This window comes from Rhipicephalus sanguineus, chromosome 8, assembly GCF_013339695.2.
Source record: "Rhipicephalus sanguineus isolate Rsan-2018 chromosome 8, BIME_Rsan_1.4, whole genome shotgun sequence".
NCBI lineage: Eukaryota > Metazoa > Arthropoda > Arachnida > Ixodida > Ixodidae > Rhipicephalus > Rhipicephalus sanguineus.
This window is the reverse complement of record NC_051183.1, coordinates 122294057-122310983: the sequence shown is the minus strand read 5'-3', so window position 1 is coordinate 122310983 and position 16927 is coordinate 122294057. Positions and strand designations below refer to the sequence as shown.

At 47.8% G+C, this 16927-nt stretch overlaps 1 protein-coding gene across 1 annotated transcript in view; it reads left to right on the top strand.

Moving 5' to 3' along the window:
• Positions 1 to 15647, top strand: part of LOC125756164 (protein TsetseEP-like) — a 37625-nt gene extending 21978 nt beyond the window's left edge. Inside the window, exons 5-7 of the mRNA XM_037669484.2 lie at positions 5263 to 5507; positions 12694 to 12778; positions 15613 to 15647. Coding sequence (XP_037525412.2) covers positions 5263 to 5507; positions 12694 to 12778; positions 15613 to 15647 — 365 coding nt within the window. The remainder of the gene's footprint in view (positions 1 to 5262; positions 5508 to 12693; positions 12779 to 15612) is intronic.
• The last annotated feature ends 1280 nt before the right edge of the window (positions 15648 to 16927 follow it).

The following is a 16927-nucleotide window of genomic DNA, read 5'->3' as shown; positions in this document are numbered from 1 at the left end:
CTTCTGTTCTTCATGTTTTACTGTGTTGATTATCGCCAGCTTTGTGAGGAACAGCAGGTTCTTCTGTTTCACAGCAGCCATCGTGTTAACAAAGGGAGCGAAGAATCGCAGAGAGGTGAACGGTGACCATGGAGAAAGCATGTGGTGGCAAGTGGTAGTTTTTTATTGGCTCCACATGGTACCCTCCTAATCACACCACTCGCTCTGAAATGCGTGTGGGAAAGCCCCATCTGCAAGGAAAAGCTAACTTCTCGGGGCGTTTCGCGCTGCCCATCGTTCGACGTATGAAGTGTTCTGGCTACTTCTTCTCTATGTAGCCATAAACCTGCCTATGAAATGACATTGAAGCATCATCGTGTTCCAGCACAATTCAATATAAAGGTTAATTCGATTTAACCGAGTTCAATATAGTCCGGTTTGACTGTATGGCTTTATGTTATTGCTCCCTTCATAGGCTGTACAGTAAGTGAGCCAATATAATCAAGCTAGATGGTGAGGAAAGCACAGGCGACATTGTTTTTAATTTTTTTTATTGTAGTGTAGTAGTTACAACATAAATAGAGGTTAATTAAAGTGGACAAAAGAGCAACATGCTGCCATTGGGATTGGAACCCACAACCATCGAATTACAGATCTGATAGTTGGCTTAATTACGCTGTGTCTGACAAAGAAACGAGCCCCTCAATCAGTAAGCCAATATAGACGCTATTCGCCATGTTCCCACGGTATGCTGTTGTGTTTAGTGACACAATGATATTTCAGCTGCTTGCCTCAGCAGGCCTCTGCTTGCTTATTTTGTTCAGTGGATGGTGCCAGTGCAGCGCAGTTACTGACTTGTGCACAGTGACAGAGGAGATTACTAGGCTTGTGTGAATATTCGAACGAATATTACAGTATTCGAATTCACTTCGACAAGAATTTAAATTCTAGGAAATTTCGAAGTATTCGAAATGAACGAACAAACATATTTAAACCGCATGTAAGCCCCTGTAAAGGTGGTTTCACTGCAGCGGAGGGGTGCTGTACCGTGAATACCCGTATCCAGGGAATGCACACTGCTGCGAAGCCACGTACACTTCATGGTTAAATGAAAGTAGTAAAACCTCGTTAATTTAAAGTCACTGGGACTGTGAAAAATCTTCTCATTAAGCGGGTTTTCGAATTAACCAAACATACAAAAAGCGGGATGCAAGGAACTATGAATTACTGGAAGTAATCAGAGGTGTTCGTTTGCTGTGCCTGCTAGTTTGCGGCTTCAAGGGTTATGTTTTCCAGCATTACCCGGTACCAATTTTGCCGCTCAACCGGCGAAACGGCGGGCCTCGCTGCTGCCAGCGCAAGAAAAAAAAAAGAAATGGGGAAAAAAACGGTCCCGTGTTCAACTAAAATGCGCGCCTGCGGAAAAGAAGACGTACTTCACTGCAACACAGTGGTGACACGCGGGCAGCATGTCACCTGGGCGGCATGCGTCAGTGTGTCATGATGCGACCATTCGACCATTCTTTCTGGTAAAATAAAGAGTATAATAGTGAACAGTGTGACGGAATTCGCGGTGTGTTCTGGGTGGAAAAGATGATCATTGAAGTTTTCGAACTGTTTTCAAAGCAGGTGTTGCAAGCAAGTAATCCACCAGCAGTGCAAGTGCGCAAATTGCCGGAACAACTGCCAGTCAGAGGTTCGCATACATCGCGAATTCCTTCAGACTGTCCTTTATTGATTTCTCTAGTTTCCCAGAAAGAATGGGTACATCATGACGCGCTGATGTTTGTTTGCTTGTTTATTAATACTGTCAACCCCAAGAGGGGTTTTTACAGGAGTAGGAGCAAATACAATTTTGCAAGATAACATACAATGTTATGCTGCAATTCGAGCAAAAGAAAAAATGACCAAGAAATACATTACAAAGCGAAGATATACAGTGAACACTGGCACGTACCATTACAATGTGTGCACTGAGAAAAAAAAAATAAAAATTGACCAAGAGAGGGGCAAAAATACGTCGACATCATGCACACAAGAATAAGAAATAATAAAAATAAATACTACGACGCATTTGTAACAGAGAAAATAAATGACTCTGTTACAAAGTATGCGTCATGCTGCCCGCGTGTCACCGCTGTGTTGCAGTGAAGCATGACTTCTTTTCCGCAGGCACACATTTCAACTGACCACGAGACCGCACTTTTCTTTTTCTTTTTGCATTGGTAGCAGCGAGGCTGAAATGCTTCACTTGTCGTTCAGTAGTATCACTACATTGCATTGCCCTGTGGCTCCTAAGGGACATCGTTTCTGCGGATTTGCGGCTAAATTGGGATCAGAAATTGGCACATGGCACCCAAAGTTTTCAACTTAACTGGGCTGGTACTGACCGCTGCTTCAAATTATCCACTCAAATTTACATTGCAAAGTACGGGGCCGCAGAAATCCTTCGAAATATGCAGGATTTTGAAATAACAGAGTTTAAAATAGTGAGGTTTTAACACGGAAGTGTTTTATGCCGGGACCCACCACGGCTCCACTGACGCATTTCCGTCACGGATATGACGTTGTAAAATATAAAGACTAACATATGACAAAGAAAAAACTATAACAAAAAGTTCCGTCACCGGGAGTCGAACTTACCACCTCTCAATCGCCAGCGTGCAGCGCGAAACGACTCTGCCACAGACGGCATGTTCTCTGCTATGCTAACGGCGAGCTATTTATGTACACCTGGTGGCGGTACTCAGAGATCGGCGGTACAGCGTGTTTTCGTTATCACTAGCAAGATGGCGCGAAGGGCTCGATGAGCGTGCTTTAAAAGTCGTCCCCCACACGGATTAGCGCGCGCCTCGACAGGGTGTGGTCGCTCGTGTGGGCGCTTATCTCGTAATCTCGGTGGTTTGTACGTCTTGCGCTCTGCCTGCAAGTTTCCGTTGAGAGCACGAAGGTCACCTCGCTCACTGCAGCGGCCGCTTTTGCGACAGGAGCGCGCTGCTCACACAGAAATAAGTTACAACTGTGACAGTTCGTGCTCATCCTGTGTATGTTCGTTCCGCACGTCCTTTCTGCTTGAGCAGCGCATTGCAAGTTTCGAGCGGCTTGCCGTTCTTCGCGTAACATTACAATTTGATGCTGTAGCATTCATTCCTTCGCGCTTGGGGCGAAAGAATGCGCAACGAAAGCTCAACTACGTCTGTGAAGACACGTTTCACTTTCGTGTTATATCGATTCCTATGACAGAGGGATCAGCCATGTTTTTCTGTATTACCCTCACATCGACTCAACATTTTTTTAATTTTAAAAGCTTGTTATACTGGCTTATATTCTCTAAGTATAGTAAATTTTAAAACATAACATATTTTACAGGTTATCACTTGCATTCTAACGAAGGTCAGCTCCTGCTACTACTCAAAGTTGCCTCCACTTCCCTTTGAATAAAAAAAAAGACATATGCATATGCCTTGTTTCAACTTTAAAAATATTGTGCAGGTTAGTTGCATCATGACAAATATGCTTATTTTTCTTTATAACAAGTGATATATACTATTCGAATTCACTTCAAAATTATTCAACCAAATCACTTGTCATGTATCTCGGGAGCGCTTGCAATGTCGGAATGGAGTTGGGAGAGAGAGAGAAAGAGTCGGGAGACACCGTGGTGGCACTGCAAACAAATCTTTATCTAACACACTACGGCACACAAAAATGAACACTCAAAATTTACAACAATATTGATACATTAGGAAATTCCTAGGCTAGTGCGCTATCGCTGACAAAACATCGAAAAGCATTCTAGCTCTGCTTGGCTCCTCTAGCCCGAAAGTCTGGCCACCATGGCCTCTCAGTCAGTCCCCTATCGAACGTTCGTACTTTGTGTGTGTTCGTCTCCTCGATTCAGTGCCAAAGTCGACGTTCAGCACCGTCGTCGCAGCTACTGTCGACGTCTTGGGGTCGTCGTCGTCGATCCGCCGCCTCGCTAGTCGTTCTCATCGCCGATCATCCGGCCCTTTGTCGAGAACACCGGTCTTTCCCGGTTAGGCTTACTGTCGGCCTATCTTCAGTGCCACTGGCTCGAACTGTCGACGTGGCTCTCCAGTGATTGTTGGTGGGTTGCCGTCTCGTCGAGCTGGGGTAGTGCTGCAGAGGCCATGAGAACTGCGTGATGAGGCTGCCGCAAGCCCGGGACGCCTCGCTCCGTAGACACCAAGGTCGACGGCCACCCTCCCGGGCATACGCAACGCTGCCTCCAGAACTCAGCCCTGCTGTTCCCGTTGTGGACGCGACGCTTGCTTGCACCACCTTGCTCCTCGACAACTCCACCGAACAATGACCAACTCTTCTTGTGTGGTCTCTCACCTCAGCTCGGGTCGGGTGGCACGTGCCTTTCTCCGGCTAATGGCTTGCGTCGACGTGGCGGGTGCGCACACCATCGGGTACTTTTCCATTCCCCGCACACCATCGACGCCTTGCGCTGTCCGGCGCGCGCCCCGTGCCCCTTTACTCATGACATCACTTTTTGTTTCGAATTCACTTCAGACCTAAAATTTACTGTTCGCACAAGCCTACAGATTACGCAAAAGCTTCAGGGAACATCATCACACGACACGTCAAAAACCTATGTGAAGTCCTTGTGAGCCAATACGACTTTTAATTTTACTTGATTACCCTGAAGACCCTTATTAAAAGGGTTATACATAAGGCATTGGTACACATGTTGTAGAAGTATAAATTATAAATAAGAGGTACAGCGATGATCGAACCTATGTTCTCCTGCTTAGCAGTGTCATGTCATACTCGCTAAAACACCACCACGGGCAAACATTTTGTTTCTTTTGTAATGCAGTACTTCTATTGAAAGAAGCGCTTGTCCAACATGCAAACTGAACCTAATCTTTCATTGTAATGAGTCCTCTGTCTGAGCACAACAGTTTCTAGCATGTATAGTTAGCAATATTTCATGCACCATCACATATTTTGTACTAGTATAGCTTGCTAGTGTATTGTGTTCGACCTAATCATACGGGGATAAAATAAAAGTGCATTGTTGTAAGAAGCGTCTGCCATGATTGTTTGGAATTCTGCTTGATATTTGAAGCTAGGTATTCATAGTCAATAAATTTGTTGTTTGCACATGTACGGTTGGCATATGTATTGAGACTCAGATGTGTCTTTGCACATATGTTCCCAATCAGGTGAGCATATTTGATGAAGGAGCCAACTTCGCAGCTCATAGTGTGACACACATCTTTCACGTGGTGCTATTGTGTTCCCTCTGTGCAGTTTCTGAACCTGCCGCTGAGCCTGTAGCCGAGCCTGTAGCCGAGCCTGTAGCCGAGCCCGTAGCTGAGCCTGTAGCCGAGCCCGTAGCTGAGCCCGTAGCCGAGCCTGTAGTCGAGCCTGCAGTCGTGCCTATAGTCGAGCCTGTAGTTGAGCCAGCAGCTGAACCAGTGGTTGAGCCGGTGGTTGAGCCATTGCCAGAGCTACTGGCTGTGGAGGGATCTCCAGTCAGGATTGGAGAACCACAGGTGAACCGAAGTCCTAGTTTTTCTTTCAAGAGAAGCTTGTTATAACTCACAAAATTTGGTGGTGCCATATGCAAAAAACCCAGCGCCGGGGAGTGTGAAGTAACACGGGGGCTCTTCAATTTTCGGACTTCTGGCAGTTCTCTGGCAGCCAGAGATAGCCAGAGGGTCAGCCAGCTAGTTCCGGTCGGGACAGGAAACAGCGTCTTGGTCACGTGTGTGGGAAGCCCGAGACAACCCGAAGCTGCCCCAAGATTACAAAATCGAACGCTGGGACAGCCAGCGTAAACGTAAACAAACGCTACCGCTGTGGCAGCAAACGAAACTTTGCGCCGCGTGCGCGTTGGTTTTTTCTGCATTGCCCGCTTGAAAATATGTGGCTAGCTTTGCTGAAGAGCTGAAGTGATATTCTCGAGCATACGGATTTGGGATACGATCACGTACGTTCGCAAAATCGTGCGCAACTCGCCCCGTCCGCGAACAAAACAGCCAGCTGGCGCACGGCGCCACGAAAGTGATGCAAGGTGAGCTACTGTGCCGCTAACGGCTTAACCAGCTCACGTCTGCTTAGTACGTGTAACAGTCACTGCACAACACGGCGCGAAAATCTCGCGAAAGTGATCGTGTCCCCAAAAGAGCTCGAGGACATATCGCGTACTACGTCGCACACGCGCGTTGACCAGCTTGCGTTTTGTCATAACTTGAGACGTGCGGCGGTATGGGTACCACGAGTGCGCGTTATATCTAAAATAAACTTCCGTGTGACGCGTCTTCCACTCGTTTTGGCTCCGGCAGATGTTGCCGGAGCCTCTTTTCCAGTCCTAAGTGATACTCCAAAAATCTCATGTACTATCTCAGCTTTTATTTGAGCTACTAGGTGATAACCGCGTACATACTGCATGGAAATATTACTAAGAGGTGGAAAAAGACAAAGCTGACGATGAAACAAGCAACAAAGGATGTATACATTTCTGAATTCATCTTCGTTTTTTCACATCGACGCCCGTAGATCGAAGTACGCTCGCACGCCGTTCGCGACCAACGAGCATCACACAAAAAACAATGTCGCGATCGCTTTTATTCGATCAGTGCATTGTATCAACATTGAAGACCTAGTTGAAATAGTTAAGTTCTGACGGGGTTCACGCACGCAAACATACGACGGAGCGAAATACCTAGTTCGATCACAATCGTCTCAGCTAAATGCAGATAAAGCACACACGACAGCACAATCGAATACTACTACGAAAAAATTAACTCGAAAGGGGTCTCCATGCGTTCGTACGAACGTGTACATAACTTTTGGGACATGTGCACGACGCAGTTAGAATGGTTAGAAGGCGACAGTTCGCCGCGTTGTTCACGGAAGGAAACTTCACGGGACACATAAGAAAAGCAATAAACATTAGCTCCAAATGCTCGCCGCCACTCGTAATCGCGCCATCTCGCACGGCGGAACGGCGCCGAGCGGCCCGAGCGTAGGACAAGCAAAGGTGTAGTCCGCAAGCGCCCGCATTGCAATCCGTCGAGTCCTCACAAAGATGGCGGCGAGCGCGTATCGTCTCTTTTCGGCGTCTGCTAGCCCGAAACCTTCCAGAGAGCTTCCACGACTAAATTGTCCTGGAAGCTTCTGGCGACCCTCGGGCTCCCCGCGGGTCGCCAGAACCGTCAATCCCGAGAAAAACGAACGCCAACCGGAAGTGCGCCGCGGGGGGGTCGGAGCAACCCGAGAAAAACGAGCGCGCTCTGGCTGGCTCTGGCAGCCCGCGGGTAGCCAGAAGTGGAAAATCGAATATGTCCACGGTAAAAGCTCGTTAATTCGGATTTCTAGGGACCGGAAAAAATGTCCGAATTAACCGAATGTCCGAATTATCGAATGGTCGAAATAAACACAATAAATGGAAGAGTTTTTTCAACATACCTTTACTTTACAGAGTAATCGCGAATGCTTGTCTGTTTTCGAGCGGAAATTCGCACGGACACAATTTTTCTGAGCCCTTCAAGGTGCTCAGCAGCTTGCACGCTGTCTGCAGTGTCAAAACGAAATTCTCCGAGAACGACGAGGGCCTCCGCAGCTTCCTTCACAGTACGAGGGGGCCTGTGTGGCTCATGGTGTGGCTGCTGCTCTTCAGGCTCTTCGTCCTCGGATTCGTCTCCATGCATCACTTCCTTGACGATTTGCTCATCAGTCAGAGAGCTGGCAGTGGCAACGCCATCATCAATGCCAGTTTAATCGTCGAGTGTCACACAAAAGCACCAGCAACGATCAAGCTAAACGAGCCGTACTGAGTCAATCCTCGATAAAACGGCGTTCAGCGATGCAGCACACCAACGGGAACAAAGGAACAAAATGGCACCGCCAAACCCACACGCGAAGAAAAGGCGTTCAACCAGATTCAAGTCAAGCCAAGTCGATAATTGATGTCCATGGCGATGCTGTGTTTGAGCTTCACTTTTGTTCCGGATTGTTTTTTCATTTTTGAGCCTCACCAGTGGCCCAAAAGTCGCCGAATTATCCGATTTGCGGTCAAATCTGTCCGAAATAACCAGTGCCCAGTCTGATAGAGTGATGCGTATACAGTCGAGCCCACATATAACGGCCCCACTTAAAACAAACTTTCACTTAAAACGAACGATGCCCGCGTGACCGTGGAAATATACATTATCTCTATGGCGCAAAATCGCACTTGCAACGAACGTCTCCGAGCCCTGCCGATCGGTTACATCGAACGAAGTCGGCGCTCCGGCGACTTGCTGGGACACCACTTTCGACCACCGACAAGCCATCGGCGAGTGCCCATAGATTCCTATTGTTAACCCTGCCTCCGCTGCCGTCTAGTTGTAGCTCTCCCTGACCGTTGTTTTGTTATGCACCCCTCCGTCCTTTGTCCCGCATCCCCCCCCGACTTCGACAATTCGCGATTCGTTTTGCGTGCATGCTCACTGAGCATGAACGGACCCTAAATTTTTCTGACACACGCACAGCCGGCACAGGCTACTCTTCCAAGCAAGCTACCCGAACTACCCTCCCTCTCAGCTCCTTCGCCAGTCTCCACTAAAGTCCCTAGATTTTTCCCTTCTACCTAAGTACCGACAACTGCCTTCTCTATCAGCCCTCTCTCACGCGCAGCCGTCGTCTGCCGCAATTTTCTTCCTAACTTAGAAGATTTACAAAGCCACGTACGTCTGAGTATACATTAGCCACGCGTCTTTCAGCGCACAGTATGCTAACGCAACGCGCCTTTCTTCTCCCGCCAACCCTCCCGTCAGTAGTGAGCGGGGGACGCGTTTCACCAGGTGTTGGAAAAGCGTTAGAAAGAACATGGCTACCGAAAACAAGCGTTAGCCAATGAGAATCATCGGGGGCGCTTCAATTGTTGTCGGTACTTAAGAAAGAAGAGGGAAAAGTCTAGGGATTTTAGTCTCCACCACTCCGCGATGCTGCCGCATCCGGCTTTTTTTTTTGGCTAGAAACGAGCCCAGAGAAGTTACACGTGCTTGCTTGTCTTATCACACGTGCGCGTCTTGCTCACTGTTGGTGTTCGCGTAGCGTGCGGTCAGAATGGCGAACGGTGGCACGAAGCGAAAAGTGCTGGACATTGCTACCAAGCAAGCCATTTTAACAGAGCTCTCTCAAGGTGTGAAAAACTGCGAGTTGGTTAAAAAGTACAGCTTGAGCAAGTCAACCATATCGACGATCCTGAAAAACAAGGACAAGATCATCAGTGCCGATGCCAACTCTACTGACAAAGCGTCTGCGGAGGGCCACCTACGCGGACGTGGAGGATGCGCTACTGAAATGGTTCGTCGACGCACGGGCTCAGAACATTCCGGTAAGCGGTCCTATGATGCTGGCCAAAGCGAAAGACTTTGCATTCCTGTTGGACTATCCCGACTTCTGACCCGGAAATGGCTGTCTACATCGGTTCAAGGTGCACCATGGCATTGTTTTCAAATCGATAGTTGATGAGGCGGCCTCGACAAGCGACCAAGACATTGCCTCGTGGCTTGAAACAAATCGAGACACCATTTTAAGCTATGCGGAGTGAGACGTCTATAACGCAGTTTCGTACGCAGACGAAACTGCGTTATTCTATCAGATGCTGCCAGAAAAAACTGACGTCATGAAAGGCGACACGTGTGCTGGCGGCAAACACAGTAAAGTGTGCGTCACAGCACTTTTGTGCACGAATATGGATGGCAGTGACCGGTGCGTGCCCTCGTAATCGGGAAGTCGAAGAAGCCACGTTGCTTCCGGGGCTATGTGCCTGTTCGTTACAGGAATAATGCAAAAGTGTGGATGACGCGCGATTTATTCGTAGAGTGGCTGAGCGAATTTGACCACGACATGCACAAGCAAGGCAGGCGCGTACTGCTCGTGGTCGACAACTGCTCCGCACACCACGTACAAGCCTCTCTGACGGCAGTGACCCTGCTTTTCCTGCTGCCCAACACAACGTCTAAAGTGCAACCGCTTGACTTGGGCATCATTCGCGCGTTTAAGAGTATTATAGGCGCTGCGTTGTGGAGCGCTTGCTCATAGCTGTTGACCGCCCGGCAGCCAACCTGCCGCTTCGGGTGACTTTGTACTCAGCTTTGGAGATGCTGAAGGCATCGTGGATGGAGGTGACGGCTACATGCATGCAAAACTGTTTCCGCAAGGCCGGCTTCGTTGACGTTGGACCCGATGCTCCCGAAGAGGACCGATCCGGCGGCGATTTGTGGCAGTGCGTCGTCGACTCCGACATGGGAGAGCGGGACACCTGCTGGGAGGACTTCATTACGGCCGATGATGATGCCGACACTGCGGAACTGTGCACGGATGAGGGCATAGTGAATGAAGTGCGCGGCAAGAGCGATTTGAACGAATCGGATGACGACGCCGACGAAACTTCGGAGCCAGCGCCCACAAGCGTGCCTGTAGCAATTGGCTACATAGATAGCCTCAGGCAGCTTGTACATGCCAAGGGCCTCGGCGAAGAACACGCTGCCGCCTTAAATAAACTCGAGACTGTACTTATCACATCTGTGCTGTTGAAACAGACGTGCATCACGGACTTTTTCACAAAAAAATAAATTTTTGGTTTTCACTTGCAACTTTTTTAAAGCTGTGTTTCATTTACTACAAACTTTGGGATATAACGAACGGATGCCGCGTCACGCTCAGGTTCGTTATAAGCGGGCTCGACTGTATTTACAGGGACCAGATGACGTGTCCGAATTAACCGATTTTCCGAATTAACGAGTCGAATCAACGAGCTTTTACTGTATTCGTATAAAATTTCGGTTTGTTGAAATCGGATTCATTATTTCGCCCTCGCGGTGAAACTGACTTTTTTTTCTAACGTGCGACGGTTTACGATGTTGCGCATTTGTGGAGGTCAAATGGTTCGGCTGGGCAACATGATAGCAATGGCGGTCGCACTGCTCTGGGCAACGCGCGAGGATGTGATGACAAGCCGCGGCAACAGAATAAGTGCAGTTGCACAGTGCGTTAAACCTGCATTTGTTTCGTCTTTACACGTGACACTCTGGCAAGGCGTCTAATTGTGATTGCTGGACCTCAGGCTCAACAAAATTGATTTTCTTCACGCAAAAAAAGAAAAGATGTTGTGAAGAGCTTTATTGGTGTTAATTAACATGTCGTATTGTGCCTCAAACACGGCCTGCTTATCTTTCACCAAGCTTTCTGTCACGTGTAACTTCGATGAACTCAACCTTGCCCGTTTTTTTTTTTCCTCAAAAGACATTTTTAAGTATAGTTTGTTTCCCCGCACTACAAAACTGTGGAATTCCATACCTGGCTGCATTGTTCACTCCCCTTGTGTCACTTTGACAGTGCTCTTGCTGAAAACCAGTGTTTATAACTAAACATTAACATCACTAATCCTGTAAAGGCTTTCGTTACGTTCGGCATTGTATTCTCTATTCTGAACGCCTTCCAACATACGGACTAGATAATCTTGATATGGTGGCCATGTGGATGAAACAAGTCGAGTATTCTTCGTCCACATGGTCACCATATCAAGATTACCTAGTACGTATGTTGGAAGCCATTCAGAACAGGGCAGCTAGATTCATCTCTGGCAAATCTACTATCATTCAAGCATTACCCGAATAAGACAAGACCTTGCATTCCAGTCACTGGAAATGTGCTGCGTCACTGCTCTTTTATGTCTGTTTCACAGGTACATTTATAGTCCAGTGGACTCTCGTTAAACGGAACCTGAAGGGACCAAGAAAATGTGTTCCGCTTAAGAGGACTTCCATTTATGAGAAATGAACAGAGGTGCAGAATTCCAGTATGAAGAAAATCTTATTAGAGGCAGCTAGTTGTTCCATTTAAGCAACAATTCTGTTTAAAAGATTTCCATTTACTGAAAGTCTACTGCAATGCCTCTTCATCCTCCTGTGTGCACATCTCGACGCGTTCACAACACAGACAGTTTCATGCACATTCATGGTCACACACAGGCATTCAACTCGTCACCACTACCTGGAGCTATTGCACATTGGAACGGTCTTCTGGATATCACATTGCATCCATCTTTAATCGTGAAACTTCCCGTGATAACCTGATTTCGTTGCATGTTAGTATTCCATAACATTCTTGCACTTTAATGAAAACCAGCAGATAATGAAGCCAAGGAAGATATGGGGGGGCGTTAATTGTACTGTCTTTAAGCGTATTGTAGCAATAGCGATATAGATGCGAAGAAAGTGAAGTGGACAAACGACAACTTGCCGCCGGCAGGGACCGCACCTGCAACCTTTGCATCTATTTTGCTATTACTACAATACACTTTAAACAGTACAATTAACGTCCCCTGTACCTCCAATGGCTTCATTATCTGCTGGTTTTCATTAAGGTCGAGTCAAACAAAGAAATCAGCCCTCAAAATGCCTTCCTTCGCTCATTGTTGCACTTTGCTATTTGTAGTCTTTGTTTCTTTTTTTTTTCTCCGTTTGTTGTTTTTTGATTTTCGCTCGTATTTTTATGTCTTGTAATTACCGATGCCCCCCTTACTTGATGCCCTTCAATGGGCCTAGCAAGACATTTTGAATAAATAAATAAGTATAATCCCAATCCTGTAACAGCCTTCTAATGGGGCTGCAGTACGGAGGTACAGATTTAAGATGCTCCAACATGCTTGCAAGCGTGTTGTTGCTAACCCAGCCGTGCCCTCAGTCTATGCAGGAGCTGCCCTCGGCTCGTGAGGAAGGCAGCCTGGAAGAGCCCAGAGAACCGAGCCTGCAAGACACCTCAGCTGCGAGTGAGTACAGTGCCGAGACCGGCCTCTGTGTTCGACTCATTTAGCCAGTTGTGCGCGTAGCAAGCCTTTGGTTAACTGTCCGGGAAGATTTTCTCCCATTCTCCCCACCATTGAACCCAGACTCCTTTGACTGCTAAGGACACGGCTTTGAGGCCTCTACTCCATATCATTCATCAGGTGCAACGGTGTGAAAGCTATGCAAGAAGTTCAGAGCTTTTGAAATTCAATCATTAGACTGAGGTTGAATGGAAACAGTGTTGTTCTTATGACAGTGGATAGCCAACATTTGTTGTCATTTAGCAGCGCTAGTTGGCGTTTTCCAGTAGTTAAACAACATTGACACTAAATTAGCCGGTTTGAGCCATAATTAAGCCAAGACCAGCCAACATTTTGCCAATATTAGAAGGTGCTGTGCAATGCTGGTAGCACACAAGTAAATATGGTAGTTGTATTCGGTCGGATATATTCATTATATGCTATTAGAGAAAGTAGATGGAAGAAGCCCAGGAAGATTTCTTAAATATTTGTATCGGCTCTGCCTTACTCAGTGCATAGCACAGGACAGGAAAAATGTTCTGGAGTGTGCCAAGTCTGTAAATAATTTGCAAATGATAATCGGGTCTCTTATGCATGCCTGTACCAAAAAAAGAAAGATCTTGCATCATTATTACATATTATATGAAGAGATTCTTAATTCAGCAAACTGGCTTTTAATTTATGTACCTGTGATCTCAATCAAAAGCCGCCATGGTGGTCTAGTGGTTATGGTGCTCGACTGCTGGCCCGAAAGTTGCGAGATTGAATCCTGGCTGCGGCGGTCGCATTTTTGATGGAGGTGAAAATGCTTGAGGCCCGTGTACTTATTTTTAGGTGCACGTTAAAGAACCCCAGGTGTTTGAAATTTCCTGAGCCCTCCACTACGGCATCCCTTATAATCTCATTATGGTTTCTGGACGTTAAACCCCAAAAGTTATTACAGTAGAACCCCGCTGTTACGTTCCTCACTGCTGCGTTTTCCCGGCTGTTACGTCGTTTTCCGCCGGTCCCGGCATAGCTCCCATAGGATACAATGTATTGGGAACCCCGCTGTTACGTCGTAACTGTCGGACCGTTCCCGTATGATACGTCGCGAACAGAGCCGTATATTCCCTTTGGGAGAGTTCGGCGCTCTTTTGATCTCGCCGCCAGTCTGGCAACTGCTGCACTACAGTCTGGCAACAGCACGCTTCTGCGCCGCCGATGCCATTTCGTGCCGAGGTTTCTCGTGATGCTGTACCCGTGACGTCGCTATCGGCATTTATGCTTCCTCTGTGACCGACCTGGTGTGTCTTTGCTGCTGTTCGTGCACGTGTCAGCTGCGTGGAACTTCGTGGACCTGCACGGACGTCGCAATGGGGGCTTGCAGCGCAGTAGGCTGCTCTAAAGGCTCTGTTATACTCCGACGTGCGTTCGCGTCAGCCCGCGGCGGCGGGAGATGGCGACGCTAGGTTCGTCAGGTTACGCTGACGCGAAAACAGAGCACTCTACACTCCCACTTGCGCGACGCACTACGTCGCCTTGACGCATGCGCAATTGAGCACACTCGGCGTCCCTTTTTCACGTAGAGACACAGACGCAGTTCAGTCGGGATAACGTCGCCGGCGTGGAATGCAGCATGTCGCATCTCGCGCCGGCTGCAGCCGGGGCGCGTTGATGGACGCTGGGCGCGTCAGTCGCATCGCGCGTTGGCCTATAGAGTGCTGCACGTTTGTTAGCGTAGCGTCACTGTGCCGAGCATGCGCGCGCGTCGACGTTACGCTGGAGTATATCAACCCCTAACTCGATGAAGAAAGGGTTCGCCAGAGACGGAGCGTTGCGGGCGCACGCCAATGCGAGCTTACAGTGCCGCGGCACAAAATGGCGGACAGCGCCGCCACTAAATTTGGACGGTTGTTGGCTCCGCCCCTCCGCCGAACTCTCCGAAGGAATATACGGCTCTGGTCGCGAAGTGTGCTCGGAGCCGACCGAGTGACTACCAAAGAGAGCGGCCATGGTGCATTTTCACGCAGCTTGGCCTCGTTTGACCGTAATATTAGCCGCATGAGAGGCGCAAGCAACAGAATCTTTCAATTGATGCAAACAAAAGCATGGCCTTCGAGATTCAAATTGCAAAGATGGCGTCTATGACGTAACTGCGCGCGAAAGCAAGGCCTTCGAGATTGGCATTTACTATTGACAAAAGCATAGCCTTTGAGATTTGCATTGCACAAACATGGCGTGTATGACGTAATTGCTTGCGAAAGCAAGGCCTTCGAGATTGGCATTCACTTCTGCCATCGCGTTGACGTAGACTCATCATCATCGTTATTTGTCGGAGAACGGGAGGAGTTCGAGCTGGTTGGAGCTCGCATGGTCGTGCGTGCGGTTCGCGGCCGGACTCGCCGCGCTGGTCGTGATTGCGTGTGCTTAGTTCTTTCATGCCTACAGCTGTTGGTGTTAAAAAAATCACATACGTTGATTACATTTCTGTGGATGAGGCCGTCCTTAGCTCCGCGTTTCTATCCATCGACTAGATCGCGGCTGAGCGCGCCAATTTTCGTGCTGCTCGTAAGAATTGAAATAAAATTCTGTACCACTAAATATATTGCCGTTTTTCCTGTTTTTCGTCTCTGACGTTTCCCGTCTCTTACGTTTATTTCCTACGGTCCCTTCAAAAACGTATCAGCGGGGTTCTACTGTATTATTATCTCAATCAAAAGCCAAGTGGAAAGCTTTCGAGACCTCACTGACGCATATCTTTATGACAAAAAAACAAAAAGCTCTTTGAGAAACATTTCACTTTCCCCAATTTGCAGGTGCAGATGGGAGGCCTGTCGGAAAGACTTCGTAAGTGCTCATTTGTTCTTTCGACCTTCACCTAAGCATGACGTCTAGCCGTTAATGCCACGTTTCTTCCGTCAGCATGGTCCCAGTGATGGGTGGCATTCCCGAAGAGGAACCACAAGTCCAAGTTCCCGGTGAGAGGATTTCTTTGCTCATTAAAGGGGCCCAGCAATACTGCAGCAACCAAGTAACCTTCGAATGGCTTCATTAAAGGAGTTTATTGCCTCGTGAATTGACAGCTGCAAAAATTTTTAGAATCCGTCAAGAACAAGTGGAGTTGCAGAGATTTTTTGCACGCTGCAATTGCTTTCTCTCCTCTCGTCCCGATGAGCGCGCTGGAAAAATAAGCAGGGAGGGGTGGCGTGGGGGAAAGAAGTCACGTGACATGTGTGTCATGACCTTGAGAACCTTTTCTATCTTTCTTTTTTTTCTCAAATACGCGGCTCACTTCACCGACCTTCAGCGGTTGCCTCAGTGACTATGTAGCTCACGATGCTCAATGAGCCAATGGTCGTGAATTTGGGCATAATATATTGCGCGGTCATTTGGGTACATGCCATCATTTGTGGAAAGAAGAGGCAAGGATTTCTAGCTGACTTCGAAAATTATTTGTAAATTCCAGGCCATGTGCTGTGCTATAATGTTTGGCCTTGCGTGTTCTCAGGAGCCTCGACTACCAATCGGCAGCGTTTTCTGAGCATGCTGAAAAAGTGTTGCAGGGCCCCTTTAACCGCCGAAGCTCTTAGCAGTAATTTACATGGGCCCTTTGACACTATTCCAAGTAATCATCTAATGACCTCGCTCTCGGAGTTTATTGTCTCACGAATCGACTGCCACGATTTTTTTTAGCATCCCTCAAGTACGAGTGGAGTTGCGGGGATTTGTCACATGCTCTAAGCACTTTCTCTCTCTTTTCGCCCAAAGAAGTGCACTGAACGCTACGCGGGGGTGATGACAAGGGGGCTTCAGTACATCAGTGCACATCATAACCTTGAGCACTTTTTCTTTTTTTTTCCTTCAGTGTTATCGCATACGCAATGGTGTAATTCTCTATTGTGTGTAATTCTAACACTATAGAACTATGCTGTGGAGCTAGGCTGCGGTCAGCTCACGACGCTCAAATCAGCCAATGGCCGTAAGCCAAATTGATGTCATAAACCAAACTGAGTTTAAGGCATCATTTGTCGAGAGAAGAGGGAGTGCTTTCTAGCTTACTTTGAGTTTTAATTGTTAATTCCATGCCGTGTGCTGCACTATAGTGCTTGACTCCCACGTTCAAGGGAGCCT